This window comes from Camelus bactrianus, chromosome 2 (genome assembly GCF_048773025.1).
Source record: "Camelus bactrianus isolate YW-2024 breed Bactrian camel chromosome 2, ASM4877302v1, whole genome shotgun sequence".
NCBI lineage: Eukaryota > Metazoa > Chordata > Mammalia > Artiodactyla > Camelidae > Camelus > Camelus bactrianus.
Genome location: NC_133540.1, coordinates 69279683 through 69306624, shown reverse-complemented (window position 1 = coordinate 69306624; position 26942 = coordinate 69279683). Strand labels below are relative to the sequence as shown.

At 36.8% G+C, this 26942-nt stretch overlaps 1 protein-coding gene across 2 annotated transcripts in view; it reads right to left on the bottom strand.

The window, feature by feature from the left end:
- UNC5C (unc-5 netrin receptor C) overlaps positions 1-26942 on the bottom strand; it is a 338296-nt gene that overhangs the window by 90077 nt on the left and 221277 nt on the right. Inside the window, exon 4 of one of the 2 annotated variants that reach the window (XM_074343589.1) lies at positions 17367-17470. In XM_074343589.1, coding sequence (XP_074199690.1) covers positions 17367-17470 — 104 coding nt within the window. Of the gene's footprint in view, positions 1-9543; positions 9934-17366; positions 17471-26942 lie in introns of those variants that run through there. The other variant, XM_074343600.1, reaches the window with a different exon arrangement.

Genomic DNA, 26942 nt, shown 5'->3' with positions numbered 1-26942 from the left:
AGTGATTTACAATTCTTTGCTTTCATCAAAATTGAAGGAGGACCTAACATGACAGCTAATGGTCACCAAACATAAATTCTGATGATAGAACACTATGATTTTTGGTGTATAATTCAGACAATGTGCAGAGTTGGGGGACACTGTTATAATATAACTTCATGCATTCCCATTTACTTATCTATGGATGAGAAAAACTCAGTATTTGAATCTATTATAAATGACAGATAGAAATGAAATTTATGTTATCCTGTCTCATTTCAGTAACATTCAAACATGGCTAAATGAGCGAACTGCAGAGGATGATAAAACCTTATTTCTCCCGTGTAAATATGTAACTCTAATAAAAATTCAGTCTGTGCTAAATAATAATTTATCAAAATTTACAGTATATTTTGGTTCTTCAGACAAATTATGTACTAATTATTAACAAAGGTATTGACAATTCAAAAGAAACTTAACGTTTATATCTCTGTGACCACAAGAAATAAAATTTATATGTGCATTTTTATTACAGAAAAGTACTGAACTGTGATCAGTAAAAACTGTTTTAAATACCTTTAGGGTAAAAAAATTCTATGGAGAAAGTGGTCTAGAAATCTAGAAAAAAGAACACTGTAAATATTCTTTCTATTAAAGAAAATTTTGTTCTTATATTTTGTTAATGGATGATGTTGGGTAAGAAATCATTACGGTGCTTGGTGTTTGCATTCCACTGGATCATCTTAAGTCCCCGAGCCATTTTATTTATAGATGCCAAATATTTATAATATACTCAGACAATATATTTTCCTACTATTTAGTTTCATGATGAACATTTTAGATTCCAACTTAAAAATGCTGGGGAGATATACAGCTATGTATTATCTATCCATCTATCTATCTTTAAGTCTTTTAAAAATAAGCTAGCAAAAAATTGAAGATCACTGCACCAGGGCATGAGAGGATCTAGATTTTGTCCTCAAGAGAGGAACTCCATCGGGGAGAATGAAAGAGGCCGAGAATCAGGAAGGCCAAAGAACAGGATAAATAGGAGTGGGAGTTGGGGATCAGTGAATTGAACCCACTGCATATTCCTTCTGGGTGCTTCTGCAGTTATGCATATTGCTTTATATTTACATAAGGCCAATGAGACCTCACCAAAAGACACTTGAGTTTCAAGTTCAAAGGCTAGAGTTAAGACCCAGCTGTCCCATCCATGAATTGTTTGACTTTAGGCAAGTCACTTGTCATTACACCTTATTTTTCTATCTCTACATATTAATATTTGTCCTAATTCCCTCATAAAGGTCCTGTGAGATATGAAATATATATATATGAAAGCACTTTTGATCACTTCCATACAACTTTAAGCTAATGTTACTATCATTCATCTACAGAAAAATTTACTTCAGTTAAAACAAAGCTATAACTTAACTTTTAGTGTCTTTACTAGTTTAAATGACTTTTATAAATTAACATTTAAGTGTAAAAAACAGGAAAGAATGGTATCTAACGTGAAATGATAAATATTTTAAAATCTTTTTAATGGTCACATTTTTAATCTAAAGGCATTCCATCAAATTCTGTCCTAAAGACAACTTCTATTTGCACATAGGTGAATTCACCCAGGTTAAACCTATCACTCTGGTTTGTTACTTTCTTAAGCAACACAGTCCATGATAAGGATGCTTAGCAATGTGATACAGTTCTGTAAAGAACAACCTTCACATTGTGAGACCATGTTCAACATTCAATCAAGGAAAAACAAATGAAAATAAAGTCACCTTACTCTAGTTGAAAAGTGTTAGCAAGGAGGAAAAAGAGAAAGTTTATCCAGAAGACAAACTTAAAGATGTCTGCACCACTCCCATGATCATTCCCAGCTCCACCTTGTTGAATCCTGAACTCAGATTCGCACTCACTGGTCACTTTTCCACCTCTCAGGCTTTTTGAGGCCCTGGGTCATCAACAAATTACTCAGTATTTTTGTGATCTTCCTTAACCTCAGCAGATGATGTGTCTTATTAACAGACCAAACGGACCAAAAGATACAAACTCCTCTTAAAGCTCTTCCTTTCTTCTATAAAGTCACCCAAAAACATGCGTATCTCCTCCATCCCTCAAACACATCACCCACGGCAAGCCCGCGCCTCTCGTCTATGCTTTCACATGCTCTTTCCTTTGGTGGCTAAACTACTTGAAAGAGCAGAATATTCATAGTCTCTTGCTAAACCTGCCCACTCACTCTTCAGTTTACTGCTGCCTGGGCTCGCCCTCGTCACTCAAGCTTCACCGTCACAGGTGACCAGAGGCCTCCCTAACCGCCCAGTCCAAGGGCACTTTCTCTGCTGTTTTCCCGCCACCTCTCTGTTCTTTCTCAAGCCTCTTTCACTGGTCTATCCATCAGTTTTATGTAGTCCTCCTCAGGCATCTTTTTCTCCCCTTTTAATTCTGTAACAATGGTTTCAACTTTGTTGAGAATCCCCAGAATCACATGCGGGAGCTGTTAAGACCTGCCCATTCCTGGGTCCCACCTGCAGAGGTTCTGATTTAATGGGGCTGACACAGGGCCCAGGTATGGGTGTTCTTAAAGCTCCTCAGATGATGCTAAAGTGTAGCTGGGTTTTCGAACAACCTGTATGCACTGGCTGGGTGATTCCTTCTCATGGCTTCTAACTCAAAAGTCACTGACTTCAATCCTAAGTTTTGTTACGTTCCATTCACATTTCTGATTACTTTCTAGATAATTCCACCTGAATTCTCAACAAATATGAAAAGCCTTAGGTGCTGAATTGATCTCAGTATCTCCTCACATTGGTCCCTACTCCATAAACCTGGTCTCCCCAGTCTTAATTAATGGAGTCATTATCTTCCCATTCCTAAACTCAAAGCTTATAGTAATCCTCACAGCTCTTTAAAATCATTCCTTATGTTATAGACCCTACCTTAAATATTTCTCAAACCTGGGCCCTCTTCCCTAGCCCCACTCTTAAGTATTGTGATACAATTTTAATTCCAACGAGTCTCTAAAAAGTAAATCTTAAAAAACAACACCAGCAAAAAATGCTCTCCATGTGTCACTGTTTCTAGGTTAAAATCCAAATTTCATAGTATGCCACATGAAACCTTTTGCAAACTGCCCCCAGTTACTGCTCTAGCTTTGAGACAGGCTGGGGCCTGGGACCCTTTACTGCCATGCTTGCACCTGGACAAATGTCTCCTCGTGCAATAGAATACAAAGAAACTATAAAGGACTGAAAATAACTGCATGCATGCCTCAGTTGGGGCATGAACAAAAAGCCATAAAAAGGCCAAAAACCAGCTGCCACTTCTGAGGTACCAGGAGCAAAAGCAGGGTCCTGCACATGACCCCTGCACAGAGCACCACCAAGGGAGGGGTGCGGCAGACCACCTAAGCCACCCCTCCTGCCCCAACCCACTGATCTGCCCCTACCCTCACCTCATTTAAGAAACCAGCCTGTCCTCCTTGGAGAGCAAGCAAGGGCACTTATTTCTTGTTTTTGCTCCCTCGTGCTGCAGCAGGAGCCCAGGAAAGCCTTGCCTGAATTCTTCTGGCTTCTTTTCAATTTCTACTGATTCATTAATGAGTCCAAGGACACTGGTCGGTAACAGCTTCACTTGGAAAACCTAATCCTACTCTGTAGGCACGTGAAGTTTCTAAAGTTTCCTCAGCACGTGACCATCATCAACATGGCCACTCACACCTCTGCACTGTCTGCGCACTCTCCCCAGAATGCATTTCCCCTTTTCTGCTGAGAGAATTTCATTCATTCAGCAATGTTCACCTCAGAGGACACTTTCTTTCTGAAGCTTTTTGAAGCTTTTTTGTCTCTTCTAAGTGGTGTTGTCCTTTTATGTGCAGCCCTAGCACTCTTCTCAAACCATTTATCATATTGTACTGTAATAATTAATATACAGTTTGTGGATTCCTACCATAAATGCTCTTGGGAGCATGATTTTATATATATGCATATATTTTATACATTTAAAATAAATATTTATAATATATATTTTATATATGTATATATGATATATACAATATGACACATTTTGAATACATTCTGTATACACAGCATCAGCACAGTGCCCTAGCAGAGATGTTCAAAAATGTACTGATTGTTTACCCAGTGAATATTTGTTAAACATCTACTATGCGGCCTCACTATTCCTGGTACCTGGGATGCATCAATAAACCAAAGACAGTCTGTTCTCCAACTGATTCTCAAGAGAAAAGAAAAACAATATATAAACAAATAAACGTACTGGATTATTTCAGTGGTCCTAAGATCTAGGAAAAAAATAAATCAGCATTATGCAATGCTTTAGATCAGGAATCAGAAAACGTTTTCTGTAAAGGACTACGTATTTCATACTTTAGGCTTTGTGGGCCATATGGTCTCTAAACAAAAGCCATAGACAATATGTAAACGCATGAGCACAGCTGTGTTCCAATAAAACTTTGTTTACAAAAACAAGTGATGGGACACATTTGGCCTGCAGGCTATAGCTTGCTGACCCTTGCTTTACATGGCTTCTCTGAAGAGGTGACTACCCACTGCCACATGACAACCTAAAAAAAGCCAATCCTGAGTCAGAATGTTCCAGGCACAGAGAAGAGCACTTGCAAAAGCTGTTTGAGAGCCAGAAATAAAGCCTTCATGGTGAAGTGTGGTGAAAGAATGAATATATGAACAGAGGCATGAATGAGTGAGGTTTACCCATATGGAAAATAAAAACTCTTACAATAAGAAATAAGGTTTTGAAAATAAGCATTCCCTCAACTGAGATAGGCTGCCACATTCAAAGAGAAGAAATGAAGACATGATTGTACAGGAAAATACAAGTAAGAGCTACTCAAAATTAGTTCACTCTATGAATACTGATGCACCAAACACCACTACAGGTGCTAGAAATTAGGCAAAATGTTTAATATTTATGACCTAAAGTTTCAGACAATCACAATATTGAATTCCATTTATTCTCAGCAATATATGTAGAGATTTCTAGAAGCAGAAATACTGAGATGACTTCTAAGTACTAGGAAGTACTGTTTATCACAAAACCAAGAGCAGTACTGTGACAAAAACGTAACCTGCAAACCTATAGTACATACCAATTAATTTCACTTTAGAAAAATATTTTGAAAAAAGTTCTTGGACATCAAACATGTTTAAAAATCATTGAGATTTGTATTATTAATGGACTCGAAATAGAGCTTAATTTCTTTACATTCAAAAGTTCTCAAATTCTCATTATTTCATGAAGTGTGTGTAAATAATAACACACAACTCAAATAAACTTGAATACTCTACTTTTGGAAAATTGATGAGATGATGTAACACTTTTAAAGAACTTTTCCCAAAAATATCTTTATCTGGGTATTATATGATTAGCTCATGAAAATTGAGCAAATAAGGCTACACACAATTTATGTCATTTTAATGAACTAAATTTCAAAAACATACAGTCAATAAAACACTTTTTGTTATAGGAAGAAAAAAATGGGCTTAGGAGTTGGCCAGATGTGGCTCTGTGTTTTGGCCCTCCCACTTGCTCAGTCTACAGCCTGAGGAGGCTGTAAGCTCCTAGGATCACAGTCCTCACCTGTACAAATGTAAGGACCGTCCCTCCTGGGGTTGTAGGAGCATTTAATGAGATATGGAAGGGAAAGCAACTGGAATTAGAAAGCAGTCAATAAATTTAATTTAATTGCCTCTTCTCTAGATTTACCCCAAACAGAACTCTACTTGCATTAATGCATTTTACTTGTTGATGATTCAGTGCTCCTTAGTGTCTTTATTAAAAAGTACATACTTCTATATTCATGATGCTGATCAGGAAAAAAGAGAGAAGTCTTTTAATTTTCCACTACATTGGACTACTGGTGTGGGTTTATGAGATTTCATTCATATTAAGAAGCACATACCTCTATATTCATAATATCAGGAAAAAAATCTGGGAGAAATCTTTCAATTTTCCACTACATAGGACTACTGGTGTTGGTTTATGAGACCTCATTAATAAAACTCTCCTGGTGAGGAAAGTTTCCCCTTATTCACAGTCTCAATCCCTCGTAGTGTATGTACCAGAAGAGACGTCATAATTCCAGCCATCTTGTAAGAGGACTGGTGCCCAGCTCTTCTAGTAAGAGGATAAACTTTTTAGAAATCCTTCCAACAGCTAGGTCTCTCACTTTTATTGACTCCTTCAGTCTGGCACAGAGTTCTGAAACCCTAACATGATTTTATTAATGAAGATGAGTGAGTCCCAACTTCTAAGGTTTAGGACTCGAGCATATTCACCCCATATTGTGTGTTCCCAGAAAAGGTATGTAAAACTGCCAACTCTTCTTGTGTGTGGTGTGATTTAGGGATCAACTTTTTTTTTTTTTTATGGTTTTATGCATGGTTTTATAGTCTTATTGTTACTGATAGTTTATAAAATTCAGAACTATTGGCTATATAAGTGCTGTCAGGGAGAGTTTTGCAGAAAAACATGGGGATCATTTTTCAATGCCCCAGGCTTTCAAAACCTCTTCTGAGCAGCTCCTCCAGCATTCAACAGACCTCATGTTTCAAAAATTCTGTTATCTTTCCCCTAAATAATTTATTTTTAGCTTAAATTTAACTTTGACTTATAACATCAGCAAAAACAGAAAAGTGGGTTAACATTTCAAATGAAGTAAATAATCCCCATATTTAATCTTGACTTCCTACACTCAATTTTTCACCTTTACTTACTCTATTGCTGTCTTTCTAATTAAACATCATAAAACTTAGGCTACCTAAGACAGATTCCAAAACTTCCAATGTTAATATAAAGTGGGGGACCCATTTACACAAGATAATTATTTTCCAAAATTTACTTATTTCCAGTACTTATTTTCAAGGCTTGCTACTAAAATTGTTTAAAACATAGCTATGCTCATGTTTTACTATTAAAAAAATAAAAGACAAATATTTGGGGCAGAATGATGTAATAAAAATAAATCAACAGCATGTCCTCCTCATTGCCTCATCCCTTCCAACCCTCTGGGCAAATGGAACATATCATACTCAGGATGATTCATGTACTAGGGGCTTTCTAGAAACGTCTGCCACCAGCATTAGCAACCACAACTACTTGCAAATATATTAAATGACTGCTCTCAGTTGTTTCTTTGTTTTGTTTAAGTGTCACAGTAAGAAAAAAATTTATAACCTGAAATTTTATTCTTATTTTCTGCTTATAAAAGAACACAGTGACAGTGTATTTGGAACCACAGTAATACAGACATTATGAAAACGATGATGTTTTACCTTCAGATGATAAAAGTACATAGTTTAATATTATCAAACATTAGGAATGGAAGTCATATTTTCTAAAGTACACGTACTTTTAATTCTAAACTAAATAAAAACCTTCGTCTGAAAAGTGATTAGGATACACTTTGACTGCCTTCTAGAAGGCTAATGTGTTGGTTTCATGACTGCCTTCTCCATAATGTCAGGATCAAGACAAGGGCAGAAGCATTATTTGTACTGTGAAATAATTTGGCTACAACTCCATCCCTCTAAAACTCTGCCAAGTATGGACCACAAATGCCAATGAAACAACAGAAGCAAAATCAATTTTTTTGCATTAATCATAAAGCTCCAAAGTTGAGATACATGGAGAAGTATAAGTAGAAATTGCAACAAATTATAAATCCAATGGTGATTTACCTAGGCTTACAACACCTTCAATATACTATAGGCTGAATTTTGTGATTTCTTTCAGTGTAACTTTTTAATATCAATAAAACTGAGTTCTTTTTTGAATTTTAAATATTTAAGAATTGTTTCTTTCTGTAGTTCAGGGTAAATGACATACCTGATTTTACTAAAAAAAGTAATTTTTTTTTTTTTTTTAAAGGAAAGAGACCACAAATTCTCTGCAGAGGTCCTTTAGAGATAGCCAGACTTTGATCACAAAATTGCTAACAAGAGGTGCTCAGAACCCCAAAAAGCTATTGGCACCCTTTGCCCTTTTGATACATGAACTTGTTAACGATGTGATTAGTTAAGGAATTGTCTAATCATATATGTCAATAATAAAGAGCAAAGCACCTTTGTAGTTTTCTTTCCTATTCTACTCCCTTGTAAAGGACAGATGTGTTGTATCTAATTATTCTCTGATTGGTATCGGGAGAAACATTAACATAATTGGCACATTTGTTCTAATTAATAAAGAGAAACTGCCACATGCCACCCAACATGAAAAGTGAGTTCAGCATCCATTAGCTAGAAAAATTCACATTGATCAGAAAGATTATTCTACGAAACTCAAACTGGGGCCCCTCAAGTCCGAACACAGGCTGAAAATGGCATAACAGAGTTGAAAACCTGTGCACACCTGAAAACTGACACTTCTAAAGAGAATGGAGATTCAGCCTAGAATTGTTGCATGCAGATACATTAATCAAATAAATGGGAAAAACAATTATGGAGCAATTATCAAATGCATACTCAGCCAAGCCAAGCTTCTAGAAGGAGCATGAGCTAGAAGCTGGGAGTCAGCCACGTTTTACTGAGTTAGAAGTGACAAGTTTGAAGCTCTTCCTGTATCTGTTTTGACCTTGCCCTTTAGACAAGTGGTTCTCAAACTTTGCTGCATTTGAGAATCACCTGGGGAGCTATTAAAAACCTACTAAAAATAGTGACAGCTAGGCTGCATATTATACCTATTAAATCAGTATCTTTAGCATGGGCTTTAAGCATCAGTAGTTGCTAATGATTCGCAGGTGATTCCAATGTACATCCTAATTTGAGAACCAGTACTGCAGACTGGTTCTGACGATCTTGCTAAAGCACAGATTCTGATTAAGTGGCCTAGGTGGGGCTTGAGAGTTGCCTTTCTAAGATGCTCCCAGGTCAAGTCAGTAGAAACAATCTATACATCACATCTTGAATAGTGAAGCCTTGACAATTCTAGAAGATACCTATAGTTCATAAGCCTTCTATACACTTTCACCAGGTAAGGTTTAAGCTCAATTGCTCCATAGTTCGAAACCCTAGAATTATTCCGGTGTCTCACACTGGACGTATGACCAAGAAAGTCTTCATTACAAAATGCAAATAAATGTTATTTATCGTTTAAAGTTGTGGGTTAAACACATCCTAAAATTCAAAAGGCAAAAGGCCATTTAAAAAAGAAAGTGTACAAAGAAACTCCCCCACCCCCCAGGGCCGGAGTTATCGTGGAGACACAGTTCTCTCTAGTCAAGAATCAAAGGCTACTTTGTTTATGCAGCTATTTGCTTCTCAGATTAGCAATAAGATACTCATTCAGTTCTGTGCTGACCACTGACCAATATACTTTGTACCTTTCAGTAGGTTTGTGACCAGTATTTTATGCTGTAAGAAGAGTTAGTCTTCAAGCAAGTTTATCTTTAGGAAATTGTAAGAAAAATAGCCAAAGGATTAAAAAACAACAAAGTGTAAATGAAACCGTGCCCCACAGTTAACAGAAGCTGATAACTAACAGAAATTCCCGAGCTTGTCTTACAGAACAGATAGGGAATACCTTGTCAAAACCCCTTTGCTTGTAGACTGCCTTCATTGATGAAGTCCGTTTTAGTATTTTTCCTTCTTTTTTCTTTTCTTTAATTTCTTACCTATCCAGTTTCCATGCAGTCCAGTTGTTTCACGGGAAGTTGGAGTCAGCTCCTGCCCAGAGCAGGTGGCTAAAGCCGGCTGGGACCCTTCTAAGTTTTAGGCGATGAGCGGCCTGCAGACTTGGGAAGACGCTGGCTGCCTCCATTTTGATATACAAACACTTTGCGCCTGCGCGGAACACAAATCACCGCCCCTTTTCCCACCTCCCACGACCTTTCCCCAGGCTAAGCCCACCCTGCATATCCCAGTCTCCAACGCGCGGGGAGGCGGATCTAAGACTGGCTCTCCAGTCTTTTCACCTGGCTGCCGTGTTAATAAACTCTTCTCAGCTGTAAACCCCAGCATCTCAGTGTTTGGCTAGTTTCAAGTCCTGCAAATGGATCTGGTTTGGTAATAGAAACTGGAGTGACATTTTGCTCAGCTGTAACTTCCGCAAAGGGAAGGAATTTGCTAAGAAAGGGGATTTTGTTTTCCTGCTGGGAAAACAGTTTCTTAATTCCACACATGTCTGTCTCATTACTTTTGAGAGCTGAATGTATGCAGACCACATTATAGAGGTGAACTTGTCTTGAAACCTGAAAACTGACATTTCTAAAGCCTTAAGTTCAACTATAAGGAGATAAAAGCATGTTAATAAATGAACTAATGGTGACAATCATGAAAAAAGTCCAAAGTAGAATGACTGTATCTAATAATATCTTCCAAGGGAGCAAAATGGCACTGAAATATCCTTAAAATGCTAAATTTTAGGCAAAGGGACTGTACATTGTTTCGTCCAGAGATAGTTCCTAAAGTTCCTAGCCAGTCTTTACTATAAACTTGCCTTTCAAGTTAAGTAACTCTCAGCATTTCCTCTTATTTACCAACTAAGAGTGCTGGATTCTTGCTATCCGACCACCTTTTGAAAATACTGACTTTCTGCTCTTTTTGCTCTCTAAGACTGCCATTTTTCATCCACAATAAGTTTACAGTGATTGGCCTATAGGCATATGGAGAATCATTGAAAGAAATTCCAAAGCAAAGTAACTTATCTAAGAAGTAAAAGACGGAAGTAAAAACCCTCCTGCCCTTGATTGTGGACACAGGCTAGGTCGCTGCCTGTTGCTGAAGCACCACTAAGAGATTGTATTTGAAAACAGCTTAAGTCGACTGACCACTGATCTTAGGTCCTCTAAGAAAAACTCACTCTAGTGCGTCTGTTGACCTTTAGCATGGAAGATTTCACTTTCTTCTGAATGATCAAATATTTTCTAGATTTTATTCATTTAGTAAAATCAAGTTTAAAAACCATATTCCAAATTTTCTATTCCCACAGGAATTAAAATATATTCTTTATTTCTCTACCTTTCTCTGTCTCTTCTACTCCTACTATAAGACCCACAAACAACCATCTACTACTTGAGGAGAGGCAAGATCTCCTAAACTGTGTCCCATTCTTACACTTCTAAAGTCTATATTCCCTATAGCAGCAAGAATAGTCTTTGAAATAAATATAATCAGGTCATGACAATTCCTACTTAAAATCTCCCATGACTTTGCATATATTCAGAAACAGTTCCAAATCCCTTATCACTAACACATGTTAGTCCCTAGGCTCATCCTACCCCCTCTGACTGAAGGGCTTCCTGCCCTCCCCATGGCTCACTGTGTCTCAAAGACACTGGCCTCCTTTTTAATCCGTAACCACATCAACTCCTTCTGAGGGTAATCTGCTCCCCTGCCTAGAGCTTCCTGACCCAGATCTTTTCAGGTCTGGCTTTTTCCTGTCATTCAGATCCCAGCTCAAATGTTATCTCTTCAGATTGATTTTCCTTGTACTTTAAAGTGACTCTTGATCCTCCACAACCATCAGCCTCCAGATATGACCTTGTCTTATTTCCTTTAACTTGCAATTATCTGACAATACCTTGCTCTTTTATTTATATTCTTGTTTAGTGTTTCGTTTTGTTTTGTTACCCCTTTAGGGACTTTGACTGATATGTATTACCTGCAGCTAGAAGAGTAGCCAGCACACAGTGAGTGGACAATAAATATTTCTTGAATAAATGAATTCATAATTAAAAAATAAAACTGCATTTTGTGGTATAGGCTCAAAGGAACCACTAGGTATGTGCAGAAGTCAAGCCGCAAATCTATCATAAGTCAGAAAAGTTTTATTATTTCTTCCTGTGTTTTAAAAATTGATATTGTTTAATTTTATTATAATTTTTAATTCGGTTCACATGGTTAACTATACTTGTGGTGATCTCTATTAGAGGCATATATTGGCATAAAAACATGGAGTGACCATAATAAAGAGGCAATGTTGGCAAATGTTGATTGGACCAATGCAAAGCTTGCAAGCTGACTACTAGTCAGGGAACCTAACACATGTGCCAACCTGTTTGCAAAGGCTGGTAATTATCTCATAAGCAAAACCCCTTCTTGTTGCTGCACACATGTGAGGAGAAAATTTCAACAGATATCACTGGGCCCTGATATCGATGTCTCCCTCCAAATTAGTATTCAAACTCTTCTTTTCTCTCTAAACCTCTTTTGCCTGCAAAGAATATAAAGCACAGCTTGGGAGACAATGCACCTGCCTGGAAATGCATCGACACGAAGTTCCAATTATGAGGGGATGGCAGCGAAACAGTCACGCCTCTCATGAAACAAAGTGTTCAGTGGCCATATTAGTAATCAATTAGATGGAGAGCCACCTGATGCTGTACATTTGGCAAAGCCTCCAGCTGCCAGCAGCTTTTCCCCAGGCAGTATCAGCTTAAAAAAATCTCTTTCCTGTTTAGCAAGACTAAATTCAACAAAAGAATCTATTCTTTTGCACTTCACCCCATATTTTCCCACTTGCTAATTAGAGATGCAAATGTTGATAAATAAGACGATGGTTTTTAAGCACAACTGGGTCAATAAGTTGAACAGTGTGCCCTGTTCCTCCAATTAAACTCCTATGAGAAATAGTTCAATTATAATTAGAGGAGCAATTATCCCCTTGTTTAAGGTGAAACAAATCACAGGTTCGTTTGAGTGAAAAATTCAGTTTTGCTCCTTCTGCCCTGCCAACAAATCTTGTATCCATAGATGTTTTGATCCCAGTACTCTCCAGAAGAGATAATCCGATGAAATAATGCATCCCTGAGTATATTTCTGGCTCATCATATGACAGCAACATTTTCCAGGCATAAACTAAAACGAGCAAAGAGGGATTCATTTCCTAGAGTGCTGCTATTATGCCACTGGAGCAACCCAGCACCCGTTCACAGCATATTAATTTTCTGGCCTCTTTAGGGAGATGGGGAGGCTTCTGCTAAAAGGGAGGCATGTCTCTCCAGAAATGGAAGAAAAGCATTATATTTTTGGCTTGATCCTAGCAAAAGAGTTATTAAAAATACTGAGCAGTACCATTTTAAAGTATTTCTGGGATTTGTTTTTCTTTCTTTCACCTAGCCTACTTTTAATTTTAATGTAATTATTATTAACCTGCCCTTTCATCCTTGAGCTAAAGTAACTCCCAATGGTCTTTTGTTCTGATCTGGCGGGTTAGAACCCTGCTGAATTCTAGATTCCCTCACTCCACCCACCCTGAATTCTCTCAGTGTGCATCTTCACAGGTGACGAACATCCATTTTCGGGGATGTTCCATTTCCTGAGGTGCAGTCTCTGTGTCACATCCATCAGGGACTCTTTATTCCATTTAGTTAAATATTCTTAGAGAATATACTACGAAACCTACAGTCTACTCGTGTTAGAGATAAATATGAGCAAAAACCCCCTTTTGCTCCTTATTTCATCACAGTCTAGTCGGGCTGGCAAAGGAGTTTTTAACGGATACATTTCAACACAGATAATAGTCAGAGCTATAAAAAATCAGGGCACCTAGGGGCTGGCATTCAGCCAGTCATACTGGTTCTTCCATACTAGGTGTCAAATCCTGAAAGAGTTCTGTATCTGCTGCTTAATAACTGAGTGCCCTACCCCACCACACACTGGCTCCCCAGGGTCCCTGGACCACCCTGTGATTCAGCAGCTAAAGGGCTTATATCTCATACAGCAGAAGGCCTTCAGACTCTGCCCCTGAGCTAAGGAAGCTGTGTGGGTGATAAATACTTTAAATAAAGAATAGAGAGATAAAGAAAGGGCCTGACAAGGAGGCCAGAGGAAGGAACAGCCGAGACTAGAGCTCTGAAACCCTCACGCTTCATCCCTGAGGCGCCCACAATACAGGTTTTCTTAACCAATGAGTTAAGGAGCTCTTAGTCAAAACTGTCACCACCTGGAGAGACGGAGTATAAGGCATCCTGAGGTGGCCTCTTCCTCCTCTGAGACTTTGTCACCCTCTCTCCTTTGGCTTGAAAAGGAGAACTACCAACAGTAGCCCCAGCCCAAATTTCCTCTTTCGAAGAAAATATCTCGGGACCATGATAACTAAATAGACAACTTTAAAAATCAGAGTGAGGACAGCAGCCCACCAGGACTTGCTGCAGATATTCACATTGACAAGTCATTGGTAAAGTAAATGTGTTATGTAAATAAGGTGTTTCCTTGTTTTGAAGCTCAAAGGTTATCTTCTTGTAGCATTTACGGACTCCAACCAAAGTGACTGCCTGGAAAACAGGAGGGCATCTTGGTGATGCTTCGGAGGACAGAAGCTTCATCTCTGTAAAGCCCACAGCACCCAACAGAGGTGCAATGTGCTCAGCGACTACTCTGAAGTCACAAGGTTGAATTCAGGCTTCTGTGAATCAACAGGTGATAATGTAATAATAGCACTAATAATGTTTCTTGAGTCCGTCTACATGTTCTAAGTGATCTGTATATATCGTCTCATTTAACCTTCAGCTACATGTTGGAGAGACACTATTATTGTCTCCATTTTGTAATTTAATTGATGAAACTTAGGTACAGAGAATTGAAATACCTTGCCCAAAGTCAAGGAGTTAAAAATGGTGACACTTGGGTTTAAACCTAGAGTTCTGTAAGGAAATTAGTTTAATATTCTGCAGTGTAAATTAAAGCCAAAATAGGGGAGAATATTAAGTGTTATCACCTCAGAAAAGCCTACGCCATTATTTCACTGAAGGTGATGCCACTGTAATTTAGGGTTAGTAGAGCTCTTTGGAAACATACTGACGTGTATAGGAAGGAAGAAAATTAATGCCTCCCGGTGTTCTGTAAAGAATATACTTGACTATTTCTTCAATGATGCTAGACATATAAAAGAAAGATAAAGTGAATCAATCAACCACGTATTCGTTAAGCATTTCGTATCAGAGTTTTTCAGAATCATTGGCCTTGAATACAAAAGAAGCATAAATCCTTGCAAGCAGGCCTGATATCCTAAGGATTGATTTTATTTATGGTAAAACACTAGAGTTTTACCTGCTGGTTTCCCTTTAAGATCAATATTACATTTTATGCTATCTTTATGCTTTTAGATGCCTCAAGCCATTAAATGAAAATTAAATAATGAATGCATGTCATTAAATTTAAATAATCTTACAGTCCTCTAACTCACCACATTACATTTCATCCCCTTCTTTTTAAATTTATCTGCCCCTCTTGAGCAAATGACAGTTGTAATGTGTCACGTTAAGGTATTCATTAGATTTCTGATCGTGGTGATTCTAAGAGTGTTGAAAATAACCTACACAGGAGTTTATTAGTCTGCTCTCGAACATGTGTGTTTGATCTCTCTTCTGACTTCAAAAAAGAAAAAGAAAAAAATTTGCATAAAATATAGGTCTTTGAATGTCAAATGGGTATATGATTTTTGAGCTTGTCAAGTGTTAATTGGTCTCTTCCCCAGTGATGATACAAATAAAATTCACAGCCAATTAATTTGCAGGCGTAAATCTTTACTCCTTGACAAAGTGAACCACTTTACTGAGGAGACCAAAAAAAAAAAAAAGAAGAAGAAGAAGAAAAAGAAATTACTGGAATCTCCTCACTGCAAGTCTCTGCAGGGATCAGCTATCTTTAAGAAGCACCATGTAGAGTCAAAAATGAGGCTATGGATACCCATGTTACTCAGGACATGTTCTGGTGTTTAAGGTAGTTTAATGGAGAAGGTTTGCATTAGAATTTTAGAAAGACAAGGGGACAGATGCACTTATTGTAATAAGTAAAATGAAATATTGAATAGAGAAGGGTTGCCTCCTTTTTAATCACAATAAATCATATTGTGCATCAGTGTTGGAAGGTAAGGTTTCAGTGTGGTTGGATAAAATAGCTATAATCATGCAAGGTCTCTGATATGATGCTATAAAATGCCATTTGATGCCAGGTACAAGGCAAAAAATAGTTCTTTTCTTTCAAAGTAAAAAAGGAAATTTCATTAAGAGTGCCACTTTGAGTCTTTGCGTTGACACATTGGAGATATGAATGGCTGTGATGGAAAAGTTGAGTTATTTTGTAAGGTCCCTACCTACACTTCTAATTAACATATTATTATTATTATTATTATTAATTTGGAAAGAGCAACCCAATGTTTAATCTTGTTATCATGGAACCAGCTAACTGTGTTGACTCTCACTGCTGCCTGAACTTTCAAAAGACTGAAAAACTATGTAAATCTAATAGTAGATGTGTTGATTAACTGTTATCATTTTTTTGGACAATGTTGTAAGTCCCAGTAATACTATTTTGCACTTTCATAGACAGGAAAAATTTAGGGCTTAATTTTACGAGAAAAAAATCAGCTGATCCATATAGAGGCCCAAATTACAATAAAAAAAAAAAAAGCCTCTTTCCATATATGCAATAAAGAATAAAAATTCCAAAGAACTCAATGTAGCTTAGAGGTTAAAATGACCACCAGCAAATTGGCAGCTATGTCACTTGTCAAACTGAAGTTTTTCTGCTTTCGTAGGATACTGGATCTTCTAGGGCAACAGTGTGTGATGCATATTAGAACGTCTCCTAATACTTACAAAAGGGTAACATTTTTCAGAGTTTGGGATTATTTAAAATGAAATGAAGGACACGGTATTTGATGATTTTCCTCAGCAGTATGCTCTAAGGGGATGGTGTCTCAAGGAGAACATGGGACTCCCTTGTGGTCACTCAGACCTATCCCCATGGACAGGCATTTTTAAAGGCATTGTATTGTTTGGTGCTAATAAAAAGTCATGGTATAAATCTGATTTATAATACTTCGCTAGTGATCAATAGGCTTTGTTTCAGCAAAAACAGAAACTAAAAATGAGGAGCTGATGGAAAGCTTACAGGGTGAAATGAATTGACATTTCTCAAACATGTTTTTGTTCATGGTGTGTGGATGTGCCTCTCAGGTATGTCCATGCTTACATCATAGAGCAAGAAATCCATATGTGGAGTGCACGGGTTCATGGATACACACACACACACACACATGCTTCGTAGATTGTTTGCATTGTATCAAGAACAATAATAAAATTGATAGCACATTATTAAGTCATACCATTTTTCTCTATGATTAGTGCCAGATAAAATAAAGCTGTGTTTCTGATTTCTTGAAAGAGAATGACAAAATTAAACCAAGCCGCCTGTGGCTTTGTCCAGTGGGGCATTCTAATTGACTCCAAGTCATTAATCAGTTTCCAATCAATCTATTTTGCCAGTAGCAAGCAGTTAGGACTCCATTACCAACCATTCATCATGCCATCCCCTAATTCACTGCACCATTAGCCATGGATTAGGCCTCTATTAGAATAACTAAGTGCCAGTTGCTAAATGCAAAGAAGTTTTGTTACTTGCCTCAGCCACTGGGATCCCTTCAGGTGGTCGACACTGGAGCAAGACTTCCTGTTCCAAGGATACTTCCTTTCCCAGGGGTTCCTGCTCAAATGTCTTACGTAGATCTGGAGAGCACAAGAAATAAAATACAAGACAAAGCTAATTAACATTAATTATTTACGGAAAGTACAATAAAAATTTCACAGTTTAATATTTTGTGTTTCTTTGTATTTTTTAATCACATATTAGTACTGAACCATAATCTGAGTGATTTTATTCTGTGTAGTGGAAATTATGAAATTCAGAGGCTATTAACTGTTCCTACTTTAATCTTCACTGGAATGCTTTGTAGATCCTTGTTTTAACAATTAGTGAAATTCATTTATTGTGTTTCCTTAGTATTTCTTAATAACCAACTATAATGATCACATTTTTAATCAAATGAATCCCATTGTTATGATCCTCATTCATACAGAGTTGCTTATGTATTGTAATTTTTTTTCTTCACAATAGATACTGTGGAAGTTGTAATAACTCCAAGATCTTTTGATCAATAACTCAAAAGCAAGGTTCAGTTTCAGAGTGGAAAATAGAATGTTGGGAGTCCTGAAAGAATGAATATAGCTTCTTGAGGTGTCTCAAACACAAGGCAGGGAAAAGAGTAACTACTGGTTACTCTCAATATATCAATATGTAACTATATGACCATTCTTCAATTAGTAGATTAAATAGTCATTTCTGTTCAAATATACCAAGACTCTAATTATGCATTTCTTTAGTTGCTATAGCAATATGCAGTACAATTTTCAAAACTGCTGTTGATGGACACAAGAATGTTAGAAACCAATTAGTCATTTTAAACACCAAAGCTAAAAAGTAAACATCAGCTAAAGAGCTTTGAAGCAGCATTTTTTTTAAAAGAGCAAAGCAAAAAATTTATTTCGTACATGTTCTGTTCAGCTCCTTCCAACAAAAAGTTATTGGAAATTTGCCCAGTTGACTTAACTTAAAAAAGTAAGCACCGCTGTCCTGTCATCCCATGTCCCCAGTAAAGACTTGAGAATCTAAAGCACCATTTCAGCCTTCCAGACTACTGGGTGGAAATCCAAAGACTCTGGAAGTATATTTGCAATATCTTTTAAGGAGCTATTAGAAAGTACACCTGGAAAAACGCAGTGTGAAAAAATACACTGTCATATATTTGCCATTTGGTTGAATTTCTTGGAAGAAAACCTTCAAGAGCTTAAGGGTTGTGAAAAGATTATTGGGTATGCATGGATCTAAGGTAAGACAAGAGACTATCCCAATGCTGACAGAATTTCTGTCAGAAGGGCATTTCTAATGTGATTATCAAGAAATTAAATATATTGTAGGAATGAACACTTAAAATCCACAGTTGTTAGAACTTGAAATTTATCTAAACCATGTCCTTATTTTATATATGAAAAACATGTTTTTCAAATTACTCAAAGCCTCACAGCAAAATAATAGATGCCACATTAGAATCTGCTGACCCTTGATTTGATAGCTATTTTGCTATCCACATATCCCTTCGCATCTCTTTTGGTTGATCTGTGTCCTTCCAAAAGAGACATTAAATTTTTTTCTACTCTTTCTTTTCTCATATGGTAGTTTCTCCTTCTTTTTAATCTGCATTAAGATAAAAACTTCAGCAATACACCAAACACCACTTTAATAAAAATAATAGTAATGAATAACTTTTATGGGATAAAATGTTCTTGACAAGGTATATTTTGTTTGTGAAAGTGATTCTGAAAAACTCCCATCTGATGTGGGGTAGGGTGAAGACCTAAAGACAGGAATTAATTCTCAAATCAAGTAACACATTGATTCATTCTCAGTTAAACGGACCAGCACATCACAAAATAAGGATTGAAAATTAGAAGGTGTGAGGCATGTATGTTTTCAAATGGTCAAAACAAATTCCTTTAACATTTATTAATTATCTCCTTATGGTAAACACTTTATTAGGCACTTAGGATGAAGATGTGTAAGATTCAGAATCAAGACTAGAAAGATAAGCTGAGATCTATTAATGAAAAGACTCCTGTTATGCTAACGAATGGCAAAGTCTCAAAGGCTTCTAAGCAGGGAGGGAGATCAGATGTCGTTTTACCCTCAGTGTGATGGAGGAGGTGGTGAAGAAGCAGAAGGTACTTAGGGACCCATCTGAACAGACCAGGAGGGATGATGAGGTTCTGAACTCAGCTAGTGACAGTGGATAGCAAGAGGACAGAGCAGATTCTAGTAATAAATAGATCAGAAGTTTGGGGAGACGTACGTATCTGGAGAGTGCCAAGAGGAAAGGATAATACCATATTCTTAGCTACTGCAGTTGTTAAGTGGATACCATCATTAAATGAAATAATATCAAATTAGGTAAGAAAGTGGGGAGAAAAGCGGCAAATTTATTTTGATACGTGTTCAGTTTGGTACAACTGGAAAAGTCCAGTAGGTCCAGATCATGACTTCTCAACCTCAGCACAAGTGACATTTGGGACTGGATAATTCTGTTTGTTTGTTTGTTTGTTTAAAGGATTTTTATACTATATTTTAAAAAGCCCACAAAATAAAAAAGGAATCAATCAACGTATATCTTAAAAGTCCTTCCCAAAGTCTCTGCACCCTACCACCATGCGGCTGGTTGTTGCCTTTTCCTTCTCTGCTCAGTCCGCAGCTCACTGAAGGACTGTTGAAGAGTACTTGGGCTCTCGTTCTTAAAATCAAACTTGTTCTGCCAGATACAAGACCTTGGATTTATCCAAATTGCAAAAACATTGCTTTGACCATCCGTCCACCAAAATACCTCCCATTCAGATCAACAACAGCTAGAATTGCTGTCGTGAGGTTGTCCTACGCATAGTCAGGTGCTCAGCAGCATCCCTGGACTCTACCCAGCAGGTGCCAGTGGCACCCCTCCAAGCCATGACAAAATAAACACCTCCAGATAATGCCAAGTGTCCCCTGACAGGAAAAGTCATTTCAGGTTGAGAACCACCTGTCTAGAGTTTGAAAAAGAAGTCCTGGTAGAAGATTTGTGTTTCACTATCTAGGAGACAGCTGAAGCACTAAAAAGCGATGACATTACCAGGGGAAAGACTGTGGAATTAAAAAAAAAAAAAAAAGAGGACACCAACATTCAAGAGGAAAAGCCGCCAGCAAAAATGGTATGGTGTGAACAAAGACGGAGGAGAAAAACCAAGAGACAAGTGTCAGAGGAGCCAAGAGGAGAATAAAGTTTTAAGAAGTTGGGAGGCCAACAGCACAAATGCAGCAAGAGACTCAAAAGTAGGAGTCTAAAGTTTGGGAAATTGAAGCGTGAAGAGGGAGGAGCAGCCCAGTTGTGTTGAGGGTGCACAGGAATTGGGAAAACGACCACCACGAGAACTACTCCTCTTTTGCAAAAGTTTACGGTGACAGAAAGCAGCACCATTAAGGGGTGATGGCTTCAAATGTAGCAATGCTATAATTCTTCTTAGGATGTGGTATAGCTTTTGGTCCAGTTTTCAAATTCCTGCCATATGAAAGCACATCTTATAAGAATCTTTGTTACCCGATTAAGAATGGTGACCACACATCAGAGGCATGTACTTTAAAAGACAGGTTTAACTGAACCATCACTGAAATATCACCGTAAAATTATTTTGTTTTGATGTGATTTAATTTTAAACTCTATGTAAATTTTATCTAATTTCTAAAATGACTCACATTTAGCCCCCCAGAAGGCAATACTTCTTCCTGAAAAAATCCTTTTAATTCCTGCCATAAAACCTCTTTTCCAGCTCTCAGGTTGTGTAATAAGCACAGAATATATTGTGCTGTCCTGCATGATAGCTGCTCCTTTCAGGATGCCTCCACACTACTTTGCAAAGTGGTGAGTAACATTTTAAGCATATCTTGTATCATTTGGAGAGATGTGATAGAAGGCAGGCTGGATGACTCGCAGGCAGAGAGAACACAAGGGTGACGGATGAATAAGCATGAAAACCGGACACTTGTCAGCTAGGAGTTAGATGTAAACCAGAATGTTTTAGAATAATGTGGGCATTCCTGTCAGGAAAAAGACGAATTTCTGCCCTTGGAAGACCTTTAGGATTCTACAAGTCTGTTTTCTTTCCATTAGTTCTAAGGCTGCTACTAAAATAAGTATAAAGTCCTTTCATTATAACCTAGATTACTTCTGCAAAGTCAACTTCGCTTACTCTTGATTTAGTTGTTGATTCCGTCAATTAAAAGAAAAATCAGCTTTGTCATACTCATGCATTCAGAAAGATGTTGACTTAAGAGCATGAATATTGGCTTACTAAATCCATACAGTGAAATCTAATTAGTAGGTGTAGAACCAGACCTGAAACTATATGGATTTCTATTTACCATTTACACAGTAATCAAAGAAAGCCTTTTAGAATACACACGTGTGTGGGTGTACATGTGAAAAACGGCAGAATTTTGATGCATTCAATGTAATTTCTTTTGCACAATAATAATGCTGTGGTTACAAATTATTTATGATGTGAAATCCACTAATTCATGGCATCCCACAGCAATGAACTCTGCTTTCTGACAATGTGGTAAACAGAAAAAAAAAAAAAAAAAGGCTAGCTGGGAGTTGGAAGGCTCTGTGGCCTCATCTTCCTCATTTGTAAAATGAGAGTAAATGACTAGATGCTTTTGGAGGTCTCTTTTGTGAGAAGGGCGTATGACTGAATAGACTAACATTTTAAATATGCATTTTACAGGAAAACAGCATATCCTTTGTCAAATAAGATAAGATCTCTAAGGAGCTATACCAACTATCAGTATCTAAGAGAAATAATAGAAGAAATTATTTTTCAATAATCTAGGAGTTGATGCACCTTTGAGGAGAACAGCTTATAGTTTTCTCTTAGGACAATCTCTGTGGGACTTTTGTACACTTAGATATACAGGTAAGAGTTAGAAAATGGGGAGATGGGTGGGTTCCAGAAGGTCCAGTATTAAACATAGCAGAAAATTCTTTGTACAAATCCACTAGAGCAATGCAATATACAACACAAAAGCAGGTGACTATTAAATTTTTGATGATTATAAATGCATTGAGAATTAATTTGACAAAACTAATTTTCTCTCCCCCTGGAGAGGTGGGAGGGAAATGCTGACCCGAAACAGCGTGCAAGAAAGCCTATCACGTCAAGGTGTATATTTACAAGAGGGGCTGAGAATCAGGTCTCCTTCCCAGCGGCATCCCTGGGGCATCTTTGCCTGACACCATCCAAAAAGGGTGAGAGCGGCCTACAATGGGAAAGTCAAGGCTGGACAGATGGGAGCTTTGACTGTAACGGGTCACGCTACCATCCAAGCACCTGTGAGCCCTGCTGATTTTGGAAGGAAACCAGGAGAAAATACCAGCAAAAGATCTCCCTGTGGTGTCTGGGCAGGCAGGCTGCTGCTACTACTGTCTTTGAAAAAGAAAATAAACATGTTCTCACTCCAAGTTTTAAAAAAATAATTTACATTTGTTAAAAATGTTTATTCCCTCAGCAATGCTACTTCATTATGCAGAAAGATTTATTAGAATAAAATATTTTTTAAAAGACAAAATCTTGACAATGTGATAGACTGATACTATGAAGCCAAGAATTCTCTATGGGTATACTTCAATAGATTATTCTAATGGAAGTTAAAATTCTTAAATTCCATTGAATAATAAGATATAAATAAAATATTACCTTATTAATATTGTATTTTTGTTTTTAGATCTCATAGAGTTTTGTGAATATTAAAAGAGATTGAATCTGAAAAGGTTTTGGAAGATTATAAAGCACAAAACACATGTAATAAATTATTACAATTATTTCTATTATTATTAGAGAGTTCTCACATGAAAGATGATTACTCATTTGAGTAAATTTTAACATGTCATTCCCTTACACACTTGAGCCATGTGGTCTATAAACCATAGTGTTTAATATTCCTTATTGTTCTTATGGAATTTAAGGTTTATTGCTGTGTTTTTCAAACTGTGTCATGACCTCTTAGAGGATTATGAATTTAATTTATTGAATTAAAAACCAGCATCAAAATATGAAGTTGAATAGATAGAAAATGTCAAGGTGTATCACCCATAGTATTATGTGTGTATGTGTATACACACACATATCTCTGTGTACTGGTATATGTGAGGAGATTGGCATATATTTATTTAGTGGATCATGAGATAAACATATTTTTATGGTAGGTCACTATGAAAGATCTGAAAGCTCCTGTGAAGCAGGGTAACATTGCAGACAAGAGCAAGATCTTCAGCACAGACAAGAATATACAATGGAGTAAAGATGGTCTCTTCAAAAAGTGGTGTTGGGAAAACTGGACAGCCGCATGTAAATCAATTAAGTTAGAATACTCCTTCACACCATACACAAAAATAAACTCAAAATGGCTTAAAGACTTAAACATAAGGCAAGACACTATAAACCTATTAGAAGAAAACATTGCCAAAACATTTTCTGACATAAATCTTAGCAATGTTCTCTTAGGGCAGTCTATCCAGGTAATAGAAATAAAAGAAAAATAAACAAATGGGACCTAATTAAACTACTAAGCTTTTGCTTTACTTTTTCACATAAGTAAAACAAAATGACAACCTATGGAATGGGAGAAAATATTTGCAAATGATGCGACTGACAAAGGTTTAATTTCCAGAATATATAAATAGCTCATACAACTTTATAAGAAAAATACAAAAAAAAAAATCTAATACAAAAATGGGCAGAGGACCTAAACAAGTAAATTTCCATTGAAGATATACAAATGACTAATAGGCACGTGAAAAAATTCTCAATATGGTTAATTATCAGAAATGCAAACCAAATCTACAATGAGGTATCATCTCACATCAGTCAGAATAGCCATCATTCAAAAGCCCACAAATGATAAATGCTAGAGAGGGTGTAGAGAAAAGGGAACTCTCCCATACTGTTGGTGGAAATGTAGTTTGGTGCAGTCATTATGGAAAACAACACAGAGATTCCTCAAAAAAACTAAAAATAGACTTACCACATGATCCAGCAGTCCCACTCCTTGGCATGTATCTGGAGGGAACTCTAATTCCAAAAGATAAATGCACCCCAATGGTCTTAGCAGCACTATATACAATAGCCAAGACATGGAAACATGTCCATTGACAGATGACCCAATAAAGAAGTTGTGGTATATTTATACAATGGAATACTACTCAGCCATGAAAAGGGAATGAAATAATGCCATTTGCAGCAACATGGATGGCCCTGGAGATCAGCATTCTAAGTGAAGCCAGGAAGAGGAAGAAAAATACCATATGATATCATTCATATCTGGAATATAAAAATAAAGACACAAATGAACTTATTGACAAAACAGAAACAGACTCATAGACGTAGAAAACAAACTTTTGGTTATCAGAGGGGAAAGGGGGTGGGAAGGGATAAACTAGGAGTTCTTGATTTACTATATATAAAACAGATAAACAACAAACTTCTTTTGTATAGCACAGGGAGCTATATTCAGTATCTTCTAGTAATGTATAATGAAAATGAATATATGTTTGTATATGACTGAAACATTATGCTGTACACTAGAAATTGACACAACATTGTAAATTGACTATACTACAATTTAAAACAAAAGAAAACCCTCCGATTTACCATTTCCTGAACAAGTGACTTGGGTAATTTAGCTAAAGTTTCATTTCCATGCTTCTGTATCATTATTTGCTAAATAAGGATAATAACATGATCTACCTCATAGGATTGTTGGAGGCATCACGGGAGTTAACACTACAGTAAGCATGCCATAAATGCTGGTTACTGGGACACAGGGTTTTTTTAAAGACAAAAAATGAAGATGAAAGATTTTGATTTTATTCCTGTTATTATTTTGTAACCTCTTCTTACTTTAAAAATATATAGATTTTTGACCACTCTTACAAATTTACCACAAGCACTTTCATAATATCATAGTTATATGCAGAGATAGAGGTCAGAATGATCTTTGAGCAAATCCTTCTCAGCAGAAGGATTATCTTGGCAATATCTTTAGTTTTGTCAAGGTATGGCTATCCCTTACTGCATGAGGTCATTTAAACAGAGAAATCCTGAGAGAGCAAAGTCCCTGTAAAGGGAAATACAATTTCAGCCATTCTTTTTTATTTCTTGGTTTTGGGGAATTTATATGACAAACATACTTGTATTCAGATAGTTTTGCTAAAGGGTTTTATAAAAAATAAGTATTTTAGAGCTAGAACTCCAAAGACATCCATTATAGAGGAGAGGAAGAAAAAAAAAAGCCACTCTTATATTCACACTGCATCTTTAGTTTCAGAAAAAATGATTATATGTCATCACAATATTTTTTAAGGTACGTCTTAGGGATAAATAATAAGAAACATGCCAACTTTATGGATGAGGGACCTGACATACCAAAAAGTTAAGGCTCTTTTCTCAGAGTATGAAAAAAGAATGCAATGACTGCAGACAAGCTTTTTTTGCAAATAAGTAGTTTAGCCATAAACTTCCCATTTCATACAGCATAAAACATTACTTCAATGACATATTTTAGTCCAGTGGGTTACCAGCCCTGCCTATAGCACGTAGATGGATGATTTCCCCCAAAATGTAACTTATGAGACAGTGTTCTATCAATTAGATGTCTGCCTTTCAGAACAAATATTAGCTATAAATTTCTAGAGATTTGTGGTGCCTCCACAAATCTAAGGAACTTCTGTCTAAATACAAAAGTAACTATGTTTGGAAAAATATAGACTGATACAATTAGGTAGGTGTTATAGTTTTTAATCCTGAAATAGAAACTACGTGATAAACTATTTAATGTAATGGTTAAGATTTATATGAAACAGGGAGAAATTTATTGTTAAAAGTTTGTCTTATTGTCTAAAACTGTCTACATGGTGTGATTAATCTCATCTAATTAAAAATCTGGCCCCTGCAATTTACAATGGGCTTATTAAGTGGTTATACAAGGGATCAAATCACAACTCAGAGATGCACGTTAGTAAAGAAGCCATTTATTCTGGTGTCTTGGCAAGCCTGCTGAGCTCTACCAAGGTGTTGGCATTAGGCTGCCAGATACTGTCATGGCATAACCTAAATCTTTCAGAATGCCTGGTTAAAGAAATGCACTATTTGGTTAAATGGTATATTTAATTTTGTTTATGCCAAGTAGAGTAGACAGGTAGGAAATGGAAAAGTAACATACAAGGCCACAAATAATGACTTCTGTATATATAAACCAGCATCATAATTCACAAGACACATACATATTTAACTGGAGATATTACTACACCTACTATAGGAATGTTAATTCATTCCTTTATATTCAGAGTTCTTACACTGTGCCAGGCACCACTGTACACATTTTCAATTCATCAGTGAACAAACCAAACAAAAATCTTTGCCCATGTGGGTCTCACTTTCCAAGGGACTAGGAGGAATAGACCACAAGCCATGAATATAAAAAATAAGTAAATATATAGTTGGTTAGAAGTTGGTAAGTGCTATGGAGAAAATAAGTACAAAAGTGTAATGGGGGCTTGAAGTTTGA